Source organism: Mirounga angustirostris, unplaced genomic scaffold (assembly GCF_029215605.1).
Source record: "Mirounga angustirostris isolate CCGP_5_RB_7025 unplaced genomic scaffold, mMirAng1.0.hap1 SCAF_13, whole genome shotgun sequence".
In the NCBI taxonomy this organism is placed as follows: domain Eukaryota; kingdom Metazoa; phylum Chordata; class Mammalia; order Carnivora; family Phocidae; genus Mirounga; species Mirounga angustirostris.
This window is the reverse complement of record NW_026991721.1, coordinates 11,413,153-11,436,577: the sequence shown is the minus strand read 5'-3', so window position 1 is coordinate 11,436,577 and position 23,425 is coordinate 11,413,153. Positions and strand designations below refer to the sequence as shown.

At 46.2% G+C, this 23,425-nt stretch overlaps 1 protein-coding gene, 1 long non-coding RNA gene and 7 other non-coding genes across 14 annotated transcripts in view; 4 read left to right on the top strand and 5 right to left on the bottom strand.

The window, feature by feature from the left end:
- LOC123856377 (olfactory receptor 4D9-like) overlaps positions 1 to 1,994 on the top strand; it is a 52,602-nt gene extending 50,608 nt beyond the window's left edge. Inside the window, exon 4 of the mRNA XM_064576375.1 lies at positions 1,031 to 1,994. Within this exon, the coding sequence (XP_064432445.1) occupies positions 1,059 to 1,994 (936 nt within the window). The 5' untranslated portion in view covers positions 1,031 to 1,058. The remainder of the gene's footprint in view (positions 1 to 1,030) is intronic.
- Positions 1 to 15,734, bottom strand: part of LOC123856376 (uncharacterized) — a 207,355-nt gene extending 191,621 nt beyond the window's left edge. For 4 of the 6 annotated variants that reach the window (XR_010406858.1, XR_010406862.1, XR_010406861.1 and 1 more), the window contains exons 1-2: positions 14,912 to 15,734; positions 13,992 to 14,157 (exon numbers count right to left, since the gene is read on the bottom strand). This is a non-coding gene — a long non-coding RNA (uncharacterized LOC123856376). The other 2 variants (XR_010406860.1, XR_010406857.1) reach the window with 2 other exon arrangements.
- Positions 12,145 to 12,217, bottom strand: TRNAV-UAC (transfer RNA valine (anticodon UAC)). Its single transcript has one exon. It is a non-coding gene; the product is annotated as a tRNA-Val (tRNA).
- On the top strand, positions 12,500 to 12,585 carry TRNAR-UCU (transfer RNA arginine (anticodon UCU)). Its single transcript is given in 2 exon segments — positions 12,500 to 12,536; positions 12,550 to 12,585. It is a non-coding gene; the product is annotated as a tRNA-Arg (tRNA).
- Positions 12,949 to 13,031, top strand: TRNAL-UAA (transfer RNA leucine (anticodon UAA)). The gene has a single exon. It is a non-coding gene; the product is annotated as a tRNA-Leu (tRNA).
- Positions 14,592 to 14,664, top strand: TRNAK-UUU (transfer RNA lysine (anticodon UUU)). Its single transcript has one exon. It is a non-coding gene; the product is annotated as a tRNA-Lys (tRNA).
- Positions 15,662 to 15,734, bottom strand: TRNAF-GAA (transfer RNA phenylalanine (anticodon GAA)). Its single transcript has one exon. It is a non-coding gene; the product is annotated as a tRNA-Phe (tRNA).
- Positions 15,735 to 18,669: 2,935 nt separating this feature from the next.
- TRNAK-UUU (transfer RNA lysine (anticodon UUU)) lies at positions 18,670 to 18,742 on the bottom strand. Its single transcript has one exon. It is a non-coding gene; the product is annotated as a tRNA-Lys (tRNA).
- A 3,413-nt stretch (positions 18,743 to 22,155) lies between these two features.
- On the bottom strand, positions 22,156 to 22,228 carry TRNAF-GAA (transfer RNA phenylalanine (anticodon GAA)). The gene has a single exon. It is a non-coding gene; the product is annotated as a tRNA-Phe (tRNA).
- Positions 22,229 to 23,425: the final 1,197 nt, after the last annotated feature.

The window sequence follows — 23,425 nt, the reverse complement described above, 5'->3', positions numbered from 1 at the left end:
TATATGAGGGGAGCTGTGTCTGTGGGAACTCAGGTTAAAAAATGAAACAAATCCATTCAAACTTCACAACCCTATGACACAAACGTGATTATACCCACTTTTACTGATGATAAACGGAAGCTCAGAGTTACCTATGCACTGAGCCACCTACTCAATTAATAGAGAATCTGTATTCAAATTCAGGTCTACTGGTTCTAAAATCTGTGTTTTTTGCACAAAACTGAAGCTTTTATGAATAGTGAGGTGAGAGGAAGTGCCATCCAAATGTAGGTGATGAGGAGGGAGGGAGCCCAAGAAAAAGCCGTTTGTCCGGTGGCCGGGCAATAAAGTCTTTGCCAAGAACATTATGTGGAGCAGGGACTGTAGCTATGACTTGCCAAGTCCCAGGGACAAGAGAGAACAAGACACCAAAGGGAAGAAAAACTGAAAACAAAAGCAGCATGTGCTCAAATTGTGTTAGCTGCGGCAAACCTGTTTGTCCTAGGGGGAAAGCAAACTGGAAACTGTTTTTTTTGCTTTAACTCAGTGCTGATCATAAGTACCATGAAATTTTGCACGGACTATGCCAAACGGATTGTCTACTGTGGAAGGTGATGAGAGAAGACTCTCTAAGCTTCCATGAGACTGTGTTTTATACTTCTCCCCTGTGTGTGTCCCACTTCCTAACAATTAGACACAGGAGTATTCATTGCAAAACAAAACTATTCTCCTCACTTCTCAGACCACCTAGTGGCTTTTCAAGACGGATGTAGAATATGTAAAATTGTGCAACTGTAAAAAATTTTAATAAGAACTTAATAGCATGCTGATTTTGGTGCTTCGATTAATTACCTCCACTGGAAACCCACTCTTTGGTTTGCTCTGAAAGAACTCAAAAAAACTCTATCTACTGGGGATAACTTACCGAATTGTAGGCATCCCTGCCCAAAAGGAGAATAATTGTAAAAGTAACCCCCGAGGCATGCCAGTCCTATAACTTACATTCCTTTTGTTTTTAATGAATACCTTCTCTTTCCTATTTTCTCCCCAGGTAGTTGAAGAAGAAAAAACATGATACAATGGAGGAGGGAAATTACACCAGAGTGAAAGATTTTATTTTTCAAGGACTGACCCAGTCCCGAGAGCTGAGCTTGGTCTTATTTCCTCTGTTATTTTTGGTGTACACATCAACTGTGATGGGAAACCTCCTCATCATGGTCACTGTGACCTGTGAGTCCCGCCTTCACACCCCCATGTACTTCCTGCTCCGCAATCTCTCAGTCTTGGACATCTGCTTCTCCTCCATCACTGCTCCCAAGGTCCTCGTGGACCTTCTGTCAAGGACAAAGACCATCTCCTTCAATGGTTGCATCACTCAGATGTTCTTCTTCCACCTTCTCGGTGGGGCAGACATTTTTTCTCTCTCTGTCATGGCCTTTGATCGCTACATGGCCATCTCCAAGCCCCTGCACTACGTGACCATCATGAGTAGGGGGCGATGCACTGCCCTCATTGTGGCCTCCTGGGTGGGGGGCTTCGTCCACTCCATCGTGCAGATTTCCCTGTTGCTGCCCCTCCCCTTCTGTGGGCCCAATGTTGTTGATGGCTTCTACTGCGACGTCCCCCAGGTCCTCAAACTCAGCTGCACCAACACATTTGCTCTTGAGATCTTAATGATTTCCAACAATGGTTTAATCTCTACACTATGGTTTGTCTTCCTCCTTGTGTCCTACACAGTCATCTTGATGATGCTGAGGTCTCATGCTGGAGAGGGCAGAAGGAAAGCCATCTCCACCTGCACCTCCCACATCACTGTGGTGACTCTGCACTTTGTGCCCTGCATCTATGTCTACGCCCGGCCCTTCACTGCCCTCCCCATGGACAGAGTTGTCTCCATCACCTTCACGGTCATCATCCCTGTCCTGAACCCCATGATCTACACCCTGAGGAACCAGGAGATGAAGTCATCCATGAAGAGACTGAGGAGAAGACTTGGACCTTCCGAAAAAGAATAGATGCTATGAAATCCAGATTGAAAGTCAGAACTGAAAAGTATTTTCTCACAACACAGTAGAAGACCCCAATCAATAGGCCATCTTGAGACCAAAGTTCTCCCTTTGTCCCTCAACAGCGTCCTCTAATAAGGGTGACCTCAAATGATCTTCTCTGAAAGGTCTTCTCTTGGTGAGATTGTTGACAATGCAGAGTCTCATAAACTGTCAGCTCTTAATGAGACTCTAAAGATTACGTTGCCCAAACACCTCAGGTGAGCTTCACAGGTGAGGAAATAAGGTCTGAGAGAAAGTTTCCTTTCAGGTCTTGAGTTGTGGCTGTTGTTGCCCAACCAGTAATTAGTAAAATGATGTCCAGGGACCAGGAGTCAAGGCTGGAAAGTCCAGCACCCCTCCCTTTGTGGAAATCAGTTTCCATTGCCAACCTTGGAGGATCTGGGCTGCATCTTTCTATGGAAGGCTCTGGGTTTCCCTTGCAGAAACAGGTAAGTTTCATGCTTTATCAAAGTTTCCTTAGCTAATGAATGGCAGAGGCAAGGATAGATCTGAGATATCTGAGCCTCAGCTAAGTGCATGTTTTACTACTCCTGCTGCCTCATACTGGGTTTCCTAGGGTCTGAGACAAGCTCATCCATAAAAATTTCTCCTCTATTGTAGTATTATGAAAGGTGCTTGCATGTCTTCATCTGACGAAGGAGCAGATACCTTAGGTTTCAGTCCCCTCTGAGAATTTCAACATCATTTTCCAGCCATTCATTCCCAGGCAGCCATCCAGAGAAAGGAATCTTGTCCTGTGTGCATTGCTAGAATGTGCCTGACTCGAATCCCTAAGAAGAAAAGGCTGAAGAATCAATGACTTTTCATTATCTAGGCCTCCTCTTTAAGAGTATAGAAAACAATATCATATTTGAGTTGGTCTCCTGGCAGCCTATTTTTTTGTCAAGAAAATAGATGAAATTGGTAGTCAACTAAAATTTGGATTGCATTTTGATCCCAGTCTTATTTCCCATGCAATCTCTGATGGATATGTGAAGTAAGGGAAGTAAAGAGCCATGTACATAGCCTGATTCTGAGAAAAACACAAGCAAGGGAAACCTGCTTCAAAATATAGCCAATCCCAAACATCTCTATCACTGCCTAGTGTTCCTCCCCTGGTGCTGGCCCCAAATCCCTACTCTTGGAATATTTCATTAGTTAGACACGGTTCAGAAGGGACAAGTTAGATAGAATGCCACCACTTCGGAAGTTAGATACATCTCTGGATGGCCATAACAATCTGCTGGTGCTGATGGTGGAGAGGGGACATCTCTGAATCTATTCTCAGTGGTACCTCTCTGGGGATTAATTTCAGATGGTTTATTGGATTAGTCAAAGGCACCAAGTGTCCTCCTAGAGTACAGCAGATGTAGAACAGAAAAGCTGCGGTGGGTGGATGTGAGGGATGAGTCCAAGCCCAAGCTGTCAAAGGTAGCCCGAAAGACCCAGGTATGGAAGGATGGAACATATCAGTATGGCAAAGCAAGGCAGACATTATTAACAAAATTCACATTTGCTTATGCCAGATCCTGGACTCGTGGGTGCTTTACTAAAGTTTGAAGATCTTTTGAAAATCTGCATTTGCTTCTTTGGGGTGGTTATGACTTCCTGCCTAGAATTAAAATCATTCACCTCACTTTTGACTTCAGCCTCGACTTTTATATCTAATTACTCAGGTATCAAAAACAGCAAGAACAATTCAAAATTCTCTTTCAACCAGAATACAGAATCACATTCTGCCCTAACCAGTATGCTCTTTTGTCAACAGTAATAGATATTTTCTTCCTTGTAAATCATTTTTAAAAATTTTTATTATTTAAGTATGTTTGATATACAATGTTATATTAGTTTCAGGTGCACCGCATAGTGATTCCACAATTCTGTACATTAAACAATGCTCATCACAATAGGTGTACTCACCACCTGTCACCATGTGAAGTTATTACAACATTATTGACTGTACTCCCTACACTGTACTTTTCATCTCAGTGACTTATTCATTCTATAACTGGAAGTTTGTAACTCTTAATCCCCTTCACCTATTTTGCTCACCCTCCCACCCCACTTACAAATCATTTTTTATTACAAAAAAGTCATGCTTTTCTTAAAAATTAAACTTCCCTTCCTTATACTTTTTTTTAGCATTTAGTCTTTACTTTCTAGAGGCAAATAATGAATTGAGGATTCACAAGACAAAAAAATATGTTTATGTGTGTATGTGTGTCCTTATATACACATATGTGTGCCTACATATAGACTGCTTAGTACAAGGAAAAAATATATAACATGTAGTTCATTTTAAAACACACACATACACACACACGCACTTGTAAGAGACAATTAATTACAGTGTTCCAAAAGGCTATGGTATTTTTTTTTTTTTAAGATTTATTTATTTATTTAAATAATCTCTAAACCCAACCTGGGACTCGCACTCACAACCCGGAGATCAAGAGTTGCATACTCTTCCAATTGAGCCAGCCAGGCACCCTAAGACTATGATACTTTAGGGACACCTGGGTGGCTCGGTTAAGTGTCCAACTCTTGATTTCAGCTCAGGTCATGATCTCAGGATACTGAGATCAAGCCCCATGTCCAGCTCCACACTGAGCATGGAGTCTGCTTGAAATTCTCTCTCTCCACCTGCCCCTCCCCCAGCTCGCTCTCTCTCTCTAAATAAATAAATAAAATCTTTTTAAAAAAAGACTATGGTACTTTAGAGACAAGTGGTATACATTAAAATCCATTTCCAAAAAAATATGTTTCTTCTCCTTCAAGGTGATAAGCATGTCTTGTTTGACAACAATCTTTCAACATATGGATTCTAATACAAGATACTTAAGTTTTTGCTAAACTGTTCAATATCTCCCACATTGGGAAGCTGTATTTCTAAAGAGGCTCCTCTTGAATTAAGACCAGTGTCTACGAAGCAAAATGTTCTATAATGTTTCCTTACCACTAAAGGGAGCCATTCCCTTTCCATGATTCTCCCTTTGGCAGACAGAACTTAACTGAGATTTTTATTTCCGGAGACGAAGCCTCAAAACCCTATCACATGCATTTTCTTTCCCCCAAATTTCAGATCTTTCTTTGAGAAGCAGAAGCGACTTTGCTCATGAATTCTTACACAGATCAAGAGGAGCAGTCTGTAGATGTCTCCCAGAGATGCATCCACTCTAGTCCTCAGGGCTCCACAGATCAGTTGGAAACCTCTGCTAGGAGCAGCCTATGTGCTCCCGGGCCAGTGGTTCCCAAACCTCAGTGGGCATAGAATCACCTAGCCATGTAGTTAAAATGCCAAGTCCCAGGCACCATCTCCAGGAGATTCGAGAGTTGTCATAGATACCAGGAGCCCACACCCACCTCCGGGTGGTCCTGGTGTGAGCGGCCCGTGTCCCACCACCCTTTGGGCGCCCTGCTCCAGGTCAGTGTTTTTCACACTGCAGAAACTCTAAGGGGTATGCTGTCATCAGTAGGTCTGCACATGCATTTTTTGTTGTTGTTGCTAATGAAATTGAATAGTCTTGGGGAGCATAAAAAAAGCACAGAATTCTTCAAATAATAAAAAAGCACTGTTTCCTCAAACCTTTATTTTGGATATGTACTTGAGTATAGTGGTCTTGATGGAAATAAAACATAGATATTAGCAGGTGCTTCAGTGAAAAGAGCTTGGAAAGCACTGGGCAGGGACATATTCTCTGGACTTGGTGAAGCCTCCAAGCCACCATCAGTTGTGATTACCAAACCCTCAGACCCTGCTCTGGTCCCTTTACTACCTCTGCCCAAGGTCAGCACTCAGGGACAGGACGCAGCCACAGTACAAGGGGCCATGTTCTGAATCTGAGGGTCCGTGGGCCTGTCTGAATAAACCAGGAGATTCCAGCAGGCTGCAAGTCCACGAAAACTGGGGATGGCGGGGCTCCCAAAGGACCGAAGGCCTTCACATCCTCCTCAGCCCTGTGTGTTGAACAACCGCGTGGCACTAAAAAATCACTTTGTAAAACCATGTGCCTTTGAGAAAGAACTGAAGTCAAAAGTAACACACACCTTGGCTAAAGAAATGAAAATTGGCACCAAACCATTTTAAAGCCGTTCTTGTTTACATTCTATTTAATGTACAACTTATCAAGGAGAGGTCAGCCCTGAAGACGGAAAGCTCAGAGGCAAGTTGGTTAAAAAGTGGTACTGAGTGACACCGGAAGTAACTACGAAGGACACTGGACACCTCCTTGATGGTGACATCTCTTTTCTTCTCCTTTTTCTCTTCTTTCTCCTGCTCCTCCTGCCTTCCTCCTCCTTCTCCATCTTCTTTTCCTTCTCTCTAGGCTCCCACTGTTTCTCTCTCCCTTCGCTCCCCGCCATCTTTTCTTTGTGTCTGATTTTTTCTATACTTTCTACCCTGCCTGCGCCACCCTACTCACCCCTGACTCTCAGGATGAGGGGGGACTTGTTAGGGCTCAAGTTACACTGGGCAGCCACTAAGTTACTGTACAATTCTGACTTAATTAGTCTGTCTCACCTCTCGTTTCCCATGGGTAGTCTGAAAAATGATGCAGAGCTTCTGATGCCTTGAACCCATATTCCTTCTCCTTATCCCCCACAAAGTTATTTTTTCTTCTTAAAAATTACCCCCCGCCAAAATCGTTTCTTCTGCGCTTTAAACACAGTTGCATAGAGACCTCTTCTGTATCTGGAGGTTTGGTACACCGGTGATTTAGCCTTCTTTTGTCACCCAGTTTCTATTTTCCAACTATGCCCCAAGAAATGGAAAAAGATCACAAAAATTATCCACAAAGTTATTAATTCATATCGATCATACAATTCTTATCAATCTTGGAGCACCTGGGTGGCTGAGTTGGTTAAGCATCTGCCTTTGGCTCAGGTCATGATCCCAGGGTCCTGGGATCGATCCCCATGTGGGGCTCCCTGCTCAGTGGGGAGTCTGCTTCTCCCTCTCCCTGTGCCCCTCCCCTGTGCTCTCTCTCTGTCTCAAATAAATAAATAAAATTTTTTAAAAAACTGTCATCGATCTCAATCTGAAATCCAGTTTCCACTTCATTCCATCATTCCTCCAACAAGTACTTTTGTGTGTGTTTGTTGATTCTGTTTTCATTATTGAGAGCCTGCACTGTGCTATAAACCCGACCCTTCTTGTTCACTGAAGTATAATTTATATACAGTGATATTTGCCATTTTAAGGCGTATAGTTCTATGAGATTTGACTAAGATATAAAGTCATGTAACCGCCATTATAATCAAGATATTGAGTGTTTGCATCACCTCAGAAAGCTCCCTCGTGCCACTTGGCACCTACACTGCCCTCTTCCTCCACAGGCAAAACGTCCTCAGCTATGTGAAATCTTGGGGTGTCATGTCAAGTCCTGCACAGGCTTCCAGAATGCTATCTCTGGTCTGTCTTTTGTGCCTGTAGTTTTCCCTTTTCCAGAAAGTCATAAACACGCAATCCTATATCATGTAGTCTTTTCTAAATGGCTTCTCTCACTCAGCAGAACACTTTTGAAACTGATCCATGTTTGGATCAGAAGCTCATTCCTTTCTCCTGCTGATGGTTTTCTAGGGCATGGCTGAACCACCATCTGCTTACCTGTTCACCAGTCAAGAACATCTCGTTTGGTTCCAGTTTTTGGAGATTATGACTAAAGTTGCTATAAACATTTATACATAGATCTTTGTGTAAACGTATGCCTTCGCATCTCTTGGATAAATACCTAGAAGTAGAACTGCTGGTAAAATAAGTGTGTTTACTTTTACAGAAATTTCTAAATTCTTTTCCTAAGTGGCGATACCATTTGCGTTCCCACCAGCAACATTTGGAAATTCTAGTTACTCCTCATCCTTGTCAGCACTTGGTATTGTTAGCATTAAGTTTTTGTGTTTTATGTATTCTAACAAGTGTGTAGTGTAATTTTACTGTGCATTTTCCGAATGACTAATAATGTTGAGCATCTCTTTATGCACGTGCCTGCCATTTGTATGTCGTCTTCGGTGAAATGTCCGCTCAGATCTGTGACCATTTTTGTATTAGGTTGTTTGTTTTCTTATTACTGCATCATCAGAGGTCTAATAAATTCCGAATACAAGACTCATCAGATAAGCCTTTGGCAAACATTTTTCTCCCAATCTATAACATGTCTTTTCCTTTAAGAGTATTTTTAGAGAAGTAGAAGGTGTTTTTGTTTTTGTTTTGTTTTACATTTTGATGACGTTAAATTTATTGTTTATTTTACAGACACTTTTTGAGTCCTATTTAAGAAACTTTTTGCCTAAACAGTCACAAAGGTTTTCTCCTATATCTTCTAGAAAAAAATACCTGATAGTTTCAGGCCTATAATTAAACCCTGTCTTTTTGAAGCTTGAAATACAGTGATTTCTGACAAGACATTCCTCTACAAAGTGGGTACTCTGTTTGAAAACCTTGAAAGACAAACTCCAAAAAAGCTGAGTTTCCTCTTTGATGGAAAAATTACAAAAGAAACTGAATTAAATTTAACTCACAAGAAGAGCAAAATTTCAAAACATCACTATTCTAAAGGCCCTTTACTCAGAAATACATTAAAATCAATGGGCACGAATCGTGTGCCTATTTCAGAATGGGACCTGGGTGGGGTGGCGGCAAAGACTCTCTTTTGGCCAGACTTTGAGCCAGGCTCCCAAGAGCCCTCTCCTCTTCTCTACACCTGGACCTCGCCCCCATCCTGTCTTCAGCCCAGTGTTCCCAACAATACTGCGGAGTCAGTTTAACAAGAATCTCCCCACTCTTGGCATCTGATCACCTTTGATCAATATCACATCAAATTCCTCATTCCCTGCTTTTGACATTGGATCACCCTGGCCTACCTTCACCAAGAATCCTGTGATGTTGGTTTACTGAGGATCCCCTTACCTTGATGTCTCCGCTTAGTAATTTTCCATCCCCCAACACTGCCCCGTGGCTGTAAGTCTCCAGCTGACTTTACTGTATTCAGAGTTGAGCCCAGTCTCTGTCCCCTATGGCAACGGTCCTGAATAAAGTCTTTCTTATTGTTTTAAGTGTCAGAATAACTTTTCCTTTAACAGTACCTGGGGCTGAGGGGAGGGGAAGACAGAAGAATGAACAAGATGCTCTGACCTCATGGGCCTTAATGCCCAGAACTGAATGGGGACTGGAAGGGGCTTCCAACTGCATGGATGCCCAGGCTGAAGTCAGGAAAGGAGACAGAAGTGTCTCCAAACTGTCAAGGACAGGGAGTAGCTGCTCTTCAAAGATGATAGTGAGGAGTGGGGAGAAGCGCCAGGAAAAGCACCCCAGGCACCAGGGAAGGGAGCAAATGAGGTGAGGGGTAGGCTGGAGAGGGAGACCACGTCCCAGAGGGTTTGTGGGGGAGAGGGGCAGGGGGATATGCCATTTGCATTTCAGTGAAGTTGCCCTGGTCCCTTCGAGAAGCACAGGCCTAGAGACTGGGTCGCCGCCCAGCAGTCCAAGGAGTAGATGAGTGAGACCTGAGCTCAGTGGGGTGGGGGAGAAACGGGTACAGAGAAAAGAGTCTGCCAGCTCTGGTACTGGATGGATGGAGAAGGAAGAGGAAATGGGGAAAATGCTGGGCCTCTGGCTGGGGTGGGGGGTGGGGAATAATAGATGGCTCGCCAAGAAGGGAAATACAGGACAGATCATGCTTCTGGGCAACATTGCATGTTCTGTTTTGGACAGTTATGCCATGGCTAGTGTCCCCCCACCCACAAATTCATCTGCTGGAGTCCTAACCCCCAGGACCTCAGAACACGACCTTGTTTGGAGACAGTGTTTTGATAGAGATAATCACATTAACATGAAGCCATTAGGGTGGGCCCACATCCAATATAACGGTGCCCCCATGAAAAGGGGGAACTTGGACCCAAGGATGCAGATGGAGGACAGACAATGTGAAGAGGCTGAGGGAGAAGGCTGTCCGCTGTAATGTGAGAAACAAAAGCAGAAGAAAAAGTACTATATTCCCTTAATCCCTAGAGCCCACTGACAGGTCCTTGAAACAGGCAATGACATTCCTCTAGGAACTCAACTGCCTCGATGTTGATACTTTGCTAAGGGCAAAAGGCAATCTTAGCCCAACCCCCAGTACCCTGTAGGTCTATTTTAACGTATAAAATTTTCTTTGGAAACTTCCTTTATCTCTACCCCCACCACCCCGGATACATGTTGGCAATCATCCCCCAAGCATATGACCCACCAATATACAGCTGAAGGGTCTCATGACTGCGTTTTTACTAAACAGTAACAAATGACCTTTCCTAACAATAGCAAGCCCCCCTCAGGGTCCTGGAAACCTTGTTTCCAAAATACCTGGGAGGCTTACACTATCCCTAACCCCCTCCCAACTTGAAAGTATATAATGCGCCACTCCTCTCTACCCCAGTGCAGCTCTTCCTGCCCCACGGGTCCTGTCCCCGTACTTTAATAAAACCACCTTTGTGCACCAAAGACATCTCAAGAATTCTTGGCTGTTGGCTTCGAATCCTAATGTCTTTCCTAGAAGACAGGCCAGTAAATGCAGAGCTGATGTTCTTAGCACTTAGTATTTTCTAAAAATGTCCCTATGAGAAAACCATATTGTTCTACCTAACCTTACCAGACTTATCTGCCAAATCAGTAATAATAATCACGATGATAGATGACATTTGCTAAGTGTTTGCTACGTGCATTTCATTGAAATGCTTTACATATAGTAATTCACTAAATCCTCTCCAGAATCTTAAGCTGAGCTTGATCCGCATTTTACCATGGAGGAAACCATGGCACAGAACAGTTAAGCAACTAACCCAATGTCACACAGCACAGACAGGTTATGTACTGTGCCATGGTCACACAACCAAGAGAGACAGAACCAGGATTGAACCCACAGTTTGGATCTGGAGTCTACAGGCTGAACTTCTATAGTCTGCCACACTACCTAAAGCTATGCTCTTGGTGAGAAGGGAATGAACCCAGCCTATGAGACACAGAAAAGCAGAAGGAAGGCGGTTTGATGAGCCAAAGTAGTACCAGAGAGGAAGCCTACATCAGCAGAGCTTCTAGAAAGTTCTAAGGAAAGGATATTAAGGAACTTGAAGCTAGAGACCATGTGACTGGCAGGATCAGTTTAATTTTTGGAATAAAAGTGACTTTACCAAGTTGACTGATTTACACATCCCAATCCTCCAGAGTGCTTTATAAAATCCCTCTACAGGGGTCTATTGTTCTATCTCATGGCTTACCCAGTGCCTTAGTCCATTCAGGCTGATGTAACAAAAATACCACAGACTGGGTGGCTTATAAGCAGCAGAAATCTATCTCACAGTTTTGGAGGCTGGGAAGTCCAAGGTCAAGGCACTAGCGGATTTGGTCTGATGAAAACACCACGTCCAGTGTTCAGGTGTTGGCTGAAACCAACAGTAAATTGGACAGCCTTCAGTTTTCTCAGGCAGCACTTCAGGTGGACCTAGGGTCACCTTGGGGATGCCTACAAACCCTGTTACTGTTGCTGTTTAAGTCCTCATGGCGAGGGTGACAGGCCTCGTTGAGAGGAGGGCTCAGAGGAGCCCCGGTCGTTTGGTTAAGGAGAAAAGCTTTGTCAGAGGGGGGTATTACTGTAAGACATGTGGGGCTCTCTGAACGGTCTAACAAGTGCATATAATTTTTCAAAAAGAATTTTAATTTCAATAAATAATGAGGTCAGTGGAGTTGGAGTAATCAACAAGGGAGGGAGGTGACCCTCCGAATATCCCCCCCCGACTGAGTGGTGGCAGCAACTTTTAAAGATGGCCCGAGCAGGGTTTAGGAAGGAGCAGGTGAGCCCAGACCCCCGCGCAGGGGGTACTGCGGGACGGTCGGGAAGGCGCAGGCGCAGAGGCGCGCTGTGACCGGCGCGGTGTTGACCGCCTGCACCTCCCCAGAGGCGCCACACGGGGGCAGCCTCGGCGGCGGATCTGTGCGGGCGCCTACCGGACTGGAGCCGCCTCGGCCGGGCGCCGCGCCGAGCCCTGGGGGGAACCGCAGCGTCTCTCGCTTCCCCGAGTAAAATTCAAGATCTGGCTGGCAAAGGGAAACCTGAAAATATCCCTAAAAGGCATAATTACGGCTTTGTGGTTCCACTGGGGCTCGAACCCAGGACCTTCTGCGCGTAAAGCAGACGTGCTAACCGCTACACTATGGAACCGCGTGCTCCTGCAGCTCTCCAGGGTGGAAGAACTGCACACAAAGACCTTTTTCTCTCCAACGTGGGCGGAGACTGGGGGTTGATGCCCGGCTATCGCTTACGGGGAGAAACTTCCAGAGGGATCTCAGACTTGCCAGCGCAGCTCCCACCCACGCTTCTCCTTGGCCACACGGGCTCCACCGCTTCTCCGAGAAGGAAGGCGGGGTTGGCCCGGGGCCAGTGTCCGGGGCCAGGCGCCGTGCCTGCCTTGATGTAAGCGGCGCGGAGGGGGCGCGAGTGCCTGGCTCTGTGGCGCAATGGATAGCGCATTGGACTTCTAGACAGATGGAGGCATTCAAAGGTTGTGGGTTCGAGTCCCACCAGAGTCGCTTTTGTTTTGGTAAGGAAAAGAAAGCACTAAAAGGAAAACAAAAACACCGTAACCCATTTAAAATTCCGCATCCCACTGCCCTGCTATGGAAAGGAAAGAAATTCATTCCAGCCCTCTGTTGGGTCCTCTCGTGCCGAGGTGGTAGGAGTCCCGCCACCTGAGTCTTCCCAGTCGCTTTCAGGGGGCCCCAGAGTCTCTGGTGAGTGGAGGTGGAGAAATTAGCATGACGTGATATGTTGCTGGGATTTTTTTTCCTCCCCGATATTGTTCTTTGACATTGGCGATAAATTTTTTTTGTTTTGAAACTGTAGCGGCTCTGTATTGGTCAAGTTACCGAAAAGTAAACGCCGGCTTGGCGGGTACCAGAATGGCCGAGTGGTTAAGGCGTTGGACTTAAGATCCAATGGATTTATATCCTCGTGGGTTCGAACCCCACTTCTGGTAAAGGTTTCCCTGCTTTTCCAAAAAAGAGTCACGCTCTCTGAATTTCCTGAGGGCTTAAAAATGATGAACAGTTAGGGCCCTCCACGTGTTTTGCGATCCTAGGCTGAGACAGTATGATGGATGGTTACATGGCAATGATGTCTTAATCTGAATGTTAATATTTTCGCCTGACACAACGTATAGCAACAAATTCAGAATTGATGGTTTGGAAAACTGAAATAAAAGATCTCTATAAAACTATACTACCTTGGGGGGAGGGGAGACACATTGTGCAGTAAAAACCTTCAACATTTGAAATTAGTCAACAGTTATTTCTTAAGATCCTGCTATGTGCCAAATACTGTTCTAAACGCTGGGGTTATGGGAATGCAAACATTTTTTTAAGTAAAAGTAAACAAAAATAAGGACAACAAGAAAGACAAGGTCCTCACCAACAAGATTACTGTCCAGCAGCACTTACATCACAGAGTGATGGGAAGAGATGGTTTATAAATAAGCAAATAAACAGAATTTCTGATGGCAATAAGCACTATAAAATAAATACAATGGGGTGGCACAATAGGGTGGCAGAGAACTTTTTCAGGGCAAAATTATTCCATCTGTGGAAATCATTCACCTTGACATGAGTGTTCTCCTCTCTCTACCAAACAAAAACTCCCAAGAACCAATTCTGCTCTCCGAACCTTCCCTAAAAGCTTTCCCTGATCCATGGCCCTCATTCATTCCACAGCAGTTTTTGAGAACTTGATCTGTGCCAGCCACTGGCCAGGCATTGGGGACAATACAGGGACCGTCTGCCTCACAGCAGAAACATTCTAGGAGGAAAGATAGACCCATTATACAGGTGTTGAAGGTACACTATGGCAGGCAGAATTCTTTCCAAGTCTACAGGGGCCCCGTCACCCTTCACAGCTCAGTTCAGGCTTCACCACCCCCCTGGAAGACTTTACTGCCTCTTACTTCTGGTGTCGGCGGGGTAACGCTGCAAAAGCCAGTTTCCCACCGTCAAGGCGATTGATTGGGTGCTTCTGGTAGCGTGTCTTGTCGCCGCACTGAGGACCAGGACTGGGTCTTTGCAGCCTAAGTTTGCTTAAAGGCTGGAGAGCGGCAGGCTCTCGATGAACGCCTGTTGAATAGATTATTGGAAACCTAATCAATTATTCATAATTTGCCACCCACAAGACGCTTCGGGGCTCTTCAAAGACCAGCATTGGAATGAAAAATGCCGCTGCTCACCCAGAAGCACGCCCAGAGGTCCTAACTCTGGAGAATTCTTCTGGGTATGTTCCCTTTAGGATGCTAGCACTTGCGGGGGGGCGGGGGGGGGGTGTTGCTGCCTGGATGCGAGGCAGGTGAGGCAGGCAGATATTTTCTTTATTTTCTATCTCTGATGGGAGAAAAAGGATTCCATTCTGCCAAACACCCACTGGATCTTGATTTTGCAGTTTCACCTCCCAGGCAATCAGTAAAAGGACTCAGGATGTTAATTCAATAGGAAAAGAATGCGGCCACGTGGCCTATTTCACTGCGGGTAGGACAAGGAAAGAAACTCTTTCGTGAGCCCGAATAGCTCAGTCGGTAGAGCATCAGACTTTTAATCTGAGGGTCCAGGGTTCAAGTCCCTGTTCGGGCGGAGGTTATTTTAAAAACTCCAAAAACAAATTTGAGACCGTGTTCACACCACTCATAATGAGCAGGTTGGGGGTTAGGCAAAGCACACCTGCGTTCCGCGCTGGGTGGGGACCGATTACCACCCAGGCCTGACCCTACCCACAGTGGACTTTGTGCATGCGCAAAGTGCCTAATAAGGAGTCTTCCAAGCTCAGACCTTTCTCTTGGAACGTTACTTTGCCCTAGGATGTTTTTTCCTTGAAACTTACTTTTATATCCGGAACATCAGTAGACCCATAACCAAGAAAACCGCACCCCCGTCGTCAGTCCTGACAGTAATGCTCTCGGCGGTGACTGCGCATTGTTTTGCCCTAAGCAATCGTTCACGCCCCGTTTATTGAAGGAGCGGTGAGAAAACAGGTTCCAAGCACTCTTTCAGAGGCACGTGCTTATGAGTCACATCTCCGGCTGGGAACCATCCTTCACCAGATTTCTGACCCGCCGACGGGGCCCTGGCTTTCGGGTCTGGCTGTATAGACAAACGTTTTTAAGGCTGTCGGCACGTCTGTCACCTACGAGAAAAACTTGCCAGCCCTGCGAGCTGACGGCACTGGGAACAAACACTAAGGAGCTTAGTGTGCGGTCTCAGACCGGGTGAGGGGCTCTCCACCCCTCGGGGCTTCGCGACGAGGCCCAACCCCGCACTACCCTCCAAGTGCTGAATGGAAGCACCTTCGCCTCCCGGGGGCGCGCGCTGAGATCCGCATGGCCGGTGCGCACGCGCGGAGGAGGGCACAGGCGCTGAGAGACCCGCACTGCCGCTGCGCACGCGCGGGAGAGGGTACACGCGCTAATAGACACCCACCCATCCATCCACCAAGCCTCTGCGCAGGCGCGGGGGGTGGGCATGCGCGCTAAGAGAGCCGCAGGGCCCCTGTGCAGGCGCGCCCGGGGGCACAGGAGAGACTACGCAAGGGAGCAGAAACCTGTTCTGTCCTGGGCTGTGTCAGCAAAAGCCCTGCCGAAACCCGGGATCGAACCAGGGACCTTTAGATCTTCAGTCTAACGCTCTCCCAACTGAGCTATTTCGGCGAAGACGAACGATTCTACCACCCTGTTAAGGGGAATTTTAAAAAAGAAAGCGGAAAAAAAAAAAAAAACCCTCTTATCTTCGCCTTTTCAGTTGCTAATTTCGCCTTCTAAATTGTGCTAGTTATAGCTCTGAGGTTTTGAGAGCAGTGAATGAGAACTAATTCCTGTTATGTGAGGAAAAGTTAGCGTTCTTATCCTAATGTTACAGGGTTCTTGTCTCGCAGAGTCAAAGAATGAATCTCGGGGACACAAAAGGGTGAAGTGAAGTGAAAGTTTGTTAAGTGAAGGTGAGAGCAGAAAGGAAAGAAAAAGCTCTCTTGAGTGAGGGGGTCCCGAATGCGTTGCCACTGAGGGCTTTTGGTGGCAGTCTTTTACTGAGAACTGACTGGGAAGCTTGGGGCCTTGAGATTCTTATGCTATCTTGGTTTGAGAAAAAAGGACTATTGATAACCCCCTTAATTCTTTGAGGTTTGGTCATTTTCTGTGACTACACTGTAGCCGCCAAAGAAAAGTACTCCCTAACATCCGGGGCCAGGTGGTCTGGTCCATTCCCTTACCTCTTGGTTCACTCTGGCTTTGCACTTAGGCCTGCCAGCAATAGTTTCAGAGCCTAGTCAGGGGCCCCCTACCCCTCCCTGCCTATACCTTAACCCTTTCCTTACTCGCTAATGCGTTCTCTACCTCTCCCCGGGCCCCCTCCCTAATAAGAGTAAAGACGGCCACTTATTAAGTGCCTACTGTGTGCCCAGCACATGACCTACATGGTCTCATTCAATCCCCATCCACCTCACCCCTGCCATGAGGTTGATGATACGATAATTTCTAAATGAAATAACTGATTCACTTCAAATCATCCAGAACAGAACTGAACAAGAGCTGTCTCTGGCTCCAAAGCCCAAAAGGTCTTGGTCAAGACAGACGTAGGGTTTTTGTGGTTTTTTTTTTTTTTTTAGATTTTTATTTATTTGTCAGAGAGAGAGCGCATACACACACAAGCAGGGAGAGCGGCAGGCAGAGGGAGAAGCAGACTCCCCGCTGCGCAGGTAGCCCAATGCGGGACTTGATCCCAGGACCCTGGGACCATGACCTAAGTGCAAGGCAGTCGCTTAACCGACCAAGCCACCCAGGCATCCCAGGGTTTGCTTGTTTTCTTCCTCACTTTTCCCCCTTTGGTGAAAGACAGAGGGCGTGACCTTGAGGTGAGAAGGGAGGAAGGAACTAGGAGACCTCAGTGCTCTCCACCCCATCCTCTCCTTGTCCCAGCTCGCTCTGTTCTTGTTCAGTCAGGAAATGAGTGGAGCAAAGACACTTGACTTTTCAAGGTTGCCAAAAGTGCACTTGATCATGTTCCAAAGGACTCCCTCAGAGACAAGAAAAATTGCCATAGCTCCTCACCTTGTTTCTCTCCCTGAGATGCCATCTGAGCCCCTTGATTCACTTTCTTCAAGAAAGAAGCCTGACTGGCCCAACCAGTGCACTCTGCTCTTACTTGGATCGGTGACCATTGCTGTCCCTTCAGCACATACCAACCAACACAAATCACATGAATATGGATTGGATTATGATCTTGGGCATATTGGGAGTATGTTTTTTTTGTAATGGTTCCTTACCTGTTTCGATAGGTATCTTTTGTTTGCTCCCTAGATTGAAAATAATAACAATATTGAATATTGAATAATAATGATAATAGCTACAGTGTATTAAATGTTTACCTTGGGGCAAAACTCTACTAAGCACTGTGCATGCCTTCTTACCTCATTTAATTACAAATTCATAAGTTGGATGCTATTGCTCTGATTCTCTTTCTTCTGATGAGGAAGCTGCACTTTGGAGACTGGGAGGTAATTGTGGGTCTGTATAGGCCTGTGCAGGCTCTGGGTAAGGCACTCCAGTGTGGAGGGTGAAGGCCCAGCCTCCCTCTTGAGTGCGCCCTCCAGCCTGGCTCTGCCCCACTAATCAGGACTCCCTGGGTACCACCATCCATCAGAGAAGAGGGCAGCTGACTCAATCAACCTACACCTCCATCCTGCTAAGGAGATCAAGATAGACTGTTCTTTGTTGCCTGGCAGAAGCAAGGTAGGCTCAATCTTTATCGAAGCAAGGATGCACCTTCCCTCTACCTCCCAAGGAAATTAGTTTTAGTCTTAGTGAACCTATGCCTAAGCTTCTCTTGTGTCCACAGCTCAACTTCCTCAATACCTTTCAGAAGCTAACTCCTTCCCTTGTTAGTTTGAGGCCCGGGCCAGCTGACTTTTTTTGTTTTTCCAACACCAGGACTTGTCCCATTCCAGCCCCTTGAAGTCTTTCCAATACACACCCTCTTCCTCCCATAGCAGAAGCTGCCATCTCCACCTCAACACCTCCCTGTGTTCAGGATCACACTTTGCGGGGGGCAGGGTACAGAGAAGACTTCATTTAGAGAGGGGACTGCTCTATATGGTGCATGGGTTTCTAGATGGTTGTCTCTCCCTTTGCAGAGTGCATAAATATTCTCTAGAAGGATAGGAAGGTGGCGTGTAGGTGCAGGATCCATGCCATATTCACAGGCACCTAGCGGGAGGGAACCCCAGAGAGAGTGTCCGCGAAGAGGGCCCCCGGACAACGTTGGGGGTAGGTTCCCCGGGGGAGTCCCAGGGACGTCCTGGAAGGCATCTATTCCCTCTTCCTGTGAATACAGCAGTCAGTAGTTGGGGGCCTGGCGGGTGGTTGCAGAATAAAACAGCCTATTTAATTCCCTGGAGCAGTGCACGGCAAGTTTTACAGGGGCTTTTGCACAAAGGTTCGCGGTGTCAGTCAGCGCTGGAGGCCCGGCTTTTCAGGGAAGGGTCTGGACTCGTAGCCTACAGTCTCCAGGATTTTACTCCCTTCTCTGAAGGCAACCCGGATTACGAAAGTTTGTTCTTATTTTTAAATTATTAGGAAAAATGGGGAGCGTCGCCCGAACAGGGACTTGAACCCTGGACCCTCAGATTAAAAGTCTGATGCTCTACCGACTGAGCTATCCGGGCTCACGCCAAGCTTCTCCCTCTGGTGGCTGAAGGCTCTGTTATTGTTTGGGCTCTGCGCCAACAGCGCCGCGCTGTAGGAACTTCCAGACTCCGCTGACTGTGTGATTCAGCCCAATTCCGACCCACCGGCCCCGCGGGGAAGGTGTCAGGTCATTCTTTGATTGCTACATGCAGATTTCTTAAATAAAACGCACCCCTTTTTATTTAGAAACTCCTTGGCAAACATGAATCGAGTTCTGCAAAAGCCTGAAACAGGCGGAGAAGCCATTTATTCATTGTCCCCCCTACTGCCCCCCCTGCGTATCTTCGCCCTAAAAGCGAAGAGCACGGGGTCGGAGATCACAGTTCAATGTTAAAGGTACCAGGTGCCCCCTTCTTCCGAGAAGCACCACTTCGCAGTTCTGGTCCCCAACTCAAGCGTCCACCTCAAAAGAAGCGCGAAGCGCATTAACTAAACGAGACGACTTGGGCTCCGGCCGGAAGCGCTAGCAGCTGCCTCAAACCTGAGCCTGGGCCTGGAGAGCACGCCCCGGCCCCGCCCCCGGCCCCGCCCCCGCTCACCGCTCCGCCCCCCGTCCCGCCCCTACTAGCTGGGCCTCAGCGCACGCGCGCTCCCGCCGCCCTGCGCGGGCGAAGTAGCCTCTCCCCACCTCTCCCCAAGTCTCGGCGGCACACGCCACTATTTGCATATTACAGATCCCCTGCTGCCTTTCGGTCCTCTGGGCCTTTACACATGCTCTTCCCTCGAACAGGCGTACCACCTCCCTTTCACTCCTTCCCCCTCGCCCGTCCAAGCACCTTTGAGAACTCAGTTTAACCTCCATCCTCCCTGAGAGGTACCTCCTGGTGACCAGCACCATCCCTGGTCTTCACCTCCTCTGCACCGTGGATCTACTACAGGTCCAGAAGGCAAGCATGCAGGCAGTAAATCTTTGAGAACCTCCTAATCAATGCTTTAATAGAGGAAAATACGAGTGCTTTGGTAACGCAGACGGACAACCAGAAGGCAGGCAGAATAGAACCTGGCAGAGAAAAAAGACATTAAAACTGAGGAGGTGTATGCCACGTGGGCAACAATGGTGGTGATTCAGGCAGAAACACCCTATCTTCGCACTTCTTGCTTGGATCCCAAGTACTTCCCGTGGGGATTCTCCCTTTTCTCTTCAGGCTGGAAACTGGGAAGTCCCAACATTGAGAGAGAGAGAGAGATTTTAAGAAATTGGTGCACAATTGTGGGGGTTGGCAAGTTTAAAGTCTATTGGGTAGGCCAACAGACTGGAAATTCAGGTAAGTGTTGGTGTTGCGGTCTTGAGTCCAACTTCAGCGAGGCATCAAGCTGGAGACTTAGGCAGGTTTTCTATTTACCATCTTGAACAGAGCTCCTTCTTCATCAGGAAACCCCAATCTTTGCTCTTAAACCTTCCGATGATTGGATGAGGCCCAGCCACATTACAGAGGATAATCTGCTTTACTCAAAGTCTACTGATCTACATGTTCATCACATCTGAACACCTTCACAGCAGCACCTAGACTGGTGTTTGACTAAACAACCGGCCACCACACGACAGTCTAGCCAAGGTGACCTATAAAATTCCCTGTCACACATGCTGACATACATCATGCAAACTTTGAACTGCTCAATTTATTAGGACATCATTTTGTTTTCCTTCCTTTTGACCATCATTAGATTTCAAGAGTCCCTCATCAAAATGCACCCTTCTACCCAAGAACCCAAAGATTCGGGGGGACGAAGCCCCTCATCAGCTAGTGTATTGGCACAGATGAACAGAAAGGGGAGGACATATAATAAATAGGTCCCAAAGCAATACTTCTCCATTTTGCCTTTCACCACACCTAGGATTTTTAGAATGTAAGGACTGAATCTCCATTCTCTCTCCCCATGTCCCAGTCTGGTGTCCAGCCAAAAAGAAAGCATCGCTAAGCGTGTGTTGTTCCATTGCACTGCCTTGATAGAGTGACTCATCATCTTAATAAGTAATCGTAAGTTTAATAATAAGTATTATTATTATTCATCATCTTAACAAGTATAATATCATCAATAAGTATAAGTATTATTATTCATCATCTTAACAAGCAATGATAAATATAAGTATTATTACATATTATATAAATATATATTACATAATATATATTACATATATACATATATATGTAATATATAAGTATTATACTTATTATTACTATTATAATAAATACTCACTATATGTTATATATAACATAATATATGTTATATAATAACAATACTTATTATTATTACTACTACTACTGTTAGGATCCAGCCCAGAGCCTCCAAATTCCCCTCCCCCCACCCCCATCGCAGACCAGGCCCAGGGTCTGGAAGCCCGGGCCAGGTAGGATGGCTGATTCCCTACGGCGTGTTTCCTGGGGATCTCTGCCACCGCCAGCTTGGGTGGTGATGGCCGCAAACGCATTTGTACGTGGCGAGATGTTGAGAGTAAGAAACTACCAGTCTGTTCTGAAACCCGGATCGTCCTGACTGTAGTTTCTCAGTACATTTGCTGGGGCCCGGTGGGGCAGGGGGTGCATTGAATTCAGAGCCTATGTAGGTATATATGATGTACAATAGTGGTTTGCGATTTGGCAAATACCAATTCAGTTAAATTTAAATTTCTGAGAAACAACGAGTGTGTACTTTGTATGGTCCACGCAATATTTGGGACATACTTATACTAAAAAAAATATTCGTGTTTCTTTGAAATTCAAATTTAATTGGGCGTCCTGTATTTGATTTGGTAACCCTGGTGCAGACATGAACCAGAAAGGGCTTTCCCATACTCACCACCACCACCACCATCACCACCACCAAAAGGTGTTCTAGGTCCTTGTTACTGTTAAGCCAGCTGGACGAAACCGAAATAGAGGGATTCTCTGGCCGAGGGGGGCCGGGGCTGCCCGCCATCCCCACCGAGCCCCTGCGCGCCCGGGACCTGCGCTCCGCACGTGGCGGCTGCGTGGCCGCCAAATCCGCGGCGGAGCCCGGGTGCGCTAGTGCCTCCGACCCGCGCAGAAAGGTCCCAGCTCCTGGAACGTCGCGGGGAACTGGAAAGAAGAGAGAGGGCTGGAGTGATTGCGAAGCAAGTGAGCGGCGCGCCGTGCGTAGGGAGAGCGTGGTCTCAGCCAGAGCCAAGGTCAGGGAAGGGAGTCTGCCTTTATACTGAGCAGTTTAAAAGCAACGACATAAATCCCTTTTTCTGTTTTCAGTTTTCTCCCTCCCGGAGAGGTAAAAGAGAGGAGATCGGTGCTTCCGCGGCCACCCCGAGCACGTGTGGGTCAGAATGCCCCGGAGGGTGGCAAGCTAGAAGGATTCCGTCCTGAGGAGCCTGGGCCCCCGAGCGAGAGGGGATAGCGCTGGTGGCGACATCTAAAACCACTGCCGAAACCCGGGATCGAACCAGGGACCTTTAGATCTTCAGTCTAACGCTCTCCCAACTGAGCTATTTCGGCAGCTCGTGAAAAGTGTTTTCTGTATTTCCATAATGAAATAGTATTTGTTTGGTTGTAACAAGAGGTCAGGATGAGTTCAGCTGGAGGTAAGCATTTAGCAAGTATTACAGGGGCGATAAAGCCAAGCCCCTGTCTATAAACCAGAAATGACAAATAATTTTACTTTTCTCAGTTGTTTGGATTCAAGAAATGTATGTATGGAATGTATGGAAATGTATGGAACTGAACAGGAAGGTCGTTTGTAAAAGCCTTCAAATGTCAAAGGCAAAAGACTTTGCAATCTTACCTTTAGAGGAGGTGTGCTGTGCATGGAGTCGCTGTATCTGTATGTTAAAAGCACTGTTCTGCTAAACCTCAGTCTTTGAAATAGACCTCAATTTTCGTAACCCCACCTTGGCGTTTTGAAACTTTCAAATAGACACTGTCAATAAGTGGAATTGGCTGAGATCTCTCCCAAACTCTGAGAAGCAAGCTCTGCTTTAATAATATCCCCTAAATAGGACCTCCTCCTCCTATTTCATTATTTTGCATCTCCTGCATTCACATGTATACAATTGAACTAGCCCTAGCCCTAATTTAATCAGAATCTCTGCAGATGGGGCTCAGGATTGTGTATTTTGTAAATTGACTGGGTGAATTTAATGTGCAGCCACTCTCAGCATCCCATTCCTGAGTCTCACAAAAATGTAGCTATTACCAAGAGACCCATGTTTTAAATTGCTTACTCAACCTCTTCATGGGAATGGCCAGCTCAGAATGTCCAAAAATGAACCTATCTTTCCCTCTAAACTTACTACCACCTTCCATCTAAGTTTCCCAAGGCAGAAAAACACAATTTCCTCCCACCATCCTTCTGCTCTCCACCTGTAATCAGACCCAAGTGCTGTTCATTCGAGTTCAGTATTTCTGGAATCCCTCCACTTCTCTTCATTCTTAAATCTTCTCCAACCTCTTCATTGATCTTCCTACCTGTATATCCACACTGGAACCCATCACCCTACTTAAAAATCCTTCATGGGCTCCCTAGTTGAGAGCAAAAACCAAGACTTCTATCTTTTTTTTTTTTTAATCAAAAAAGGAAACATCAAATTTAATTTAAAGGAAAAAAGTCAGAAATTGTCTGAGAAAACAACAGAACAAATCAATTCCTGAAAAAAAGAGTTCTTCATCTTGGTGATCACATTTATTGAAAGGGTT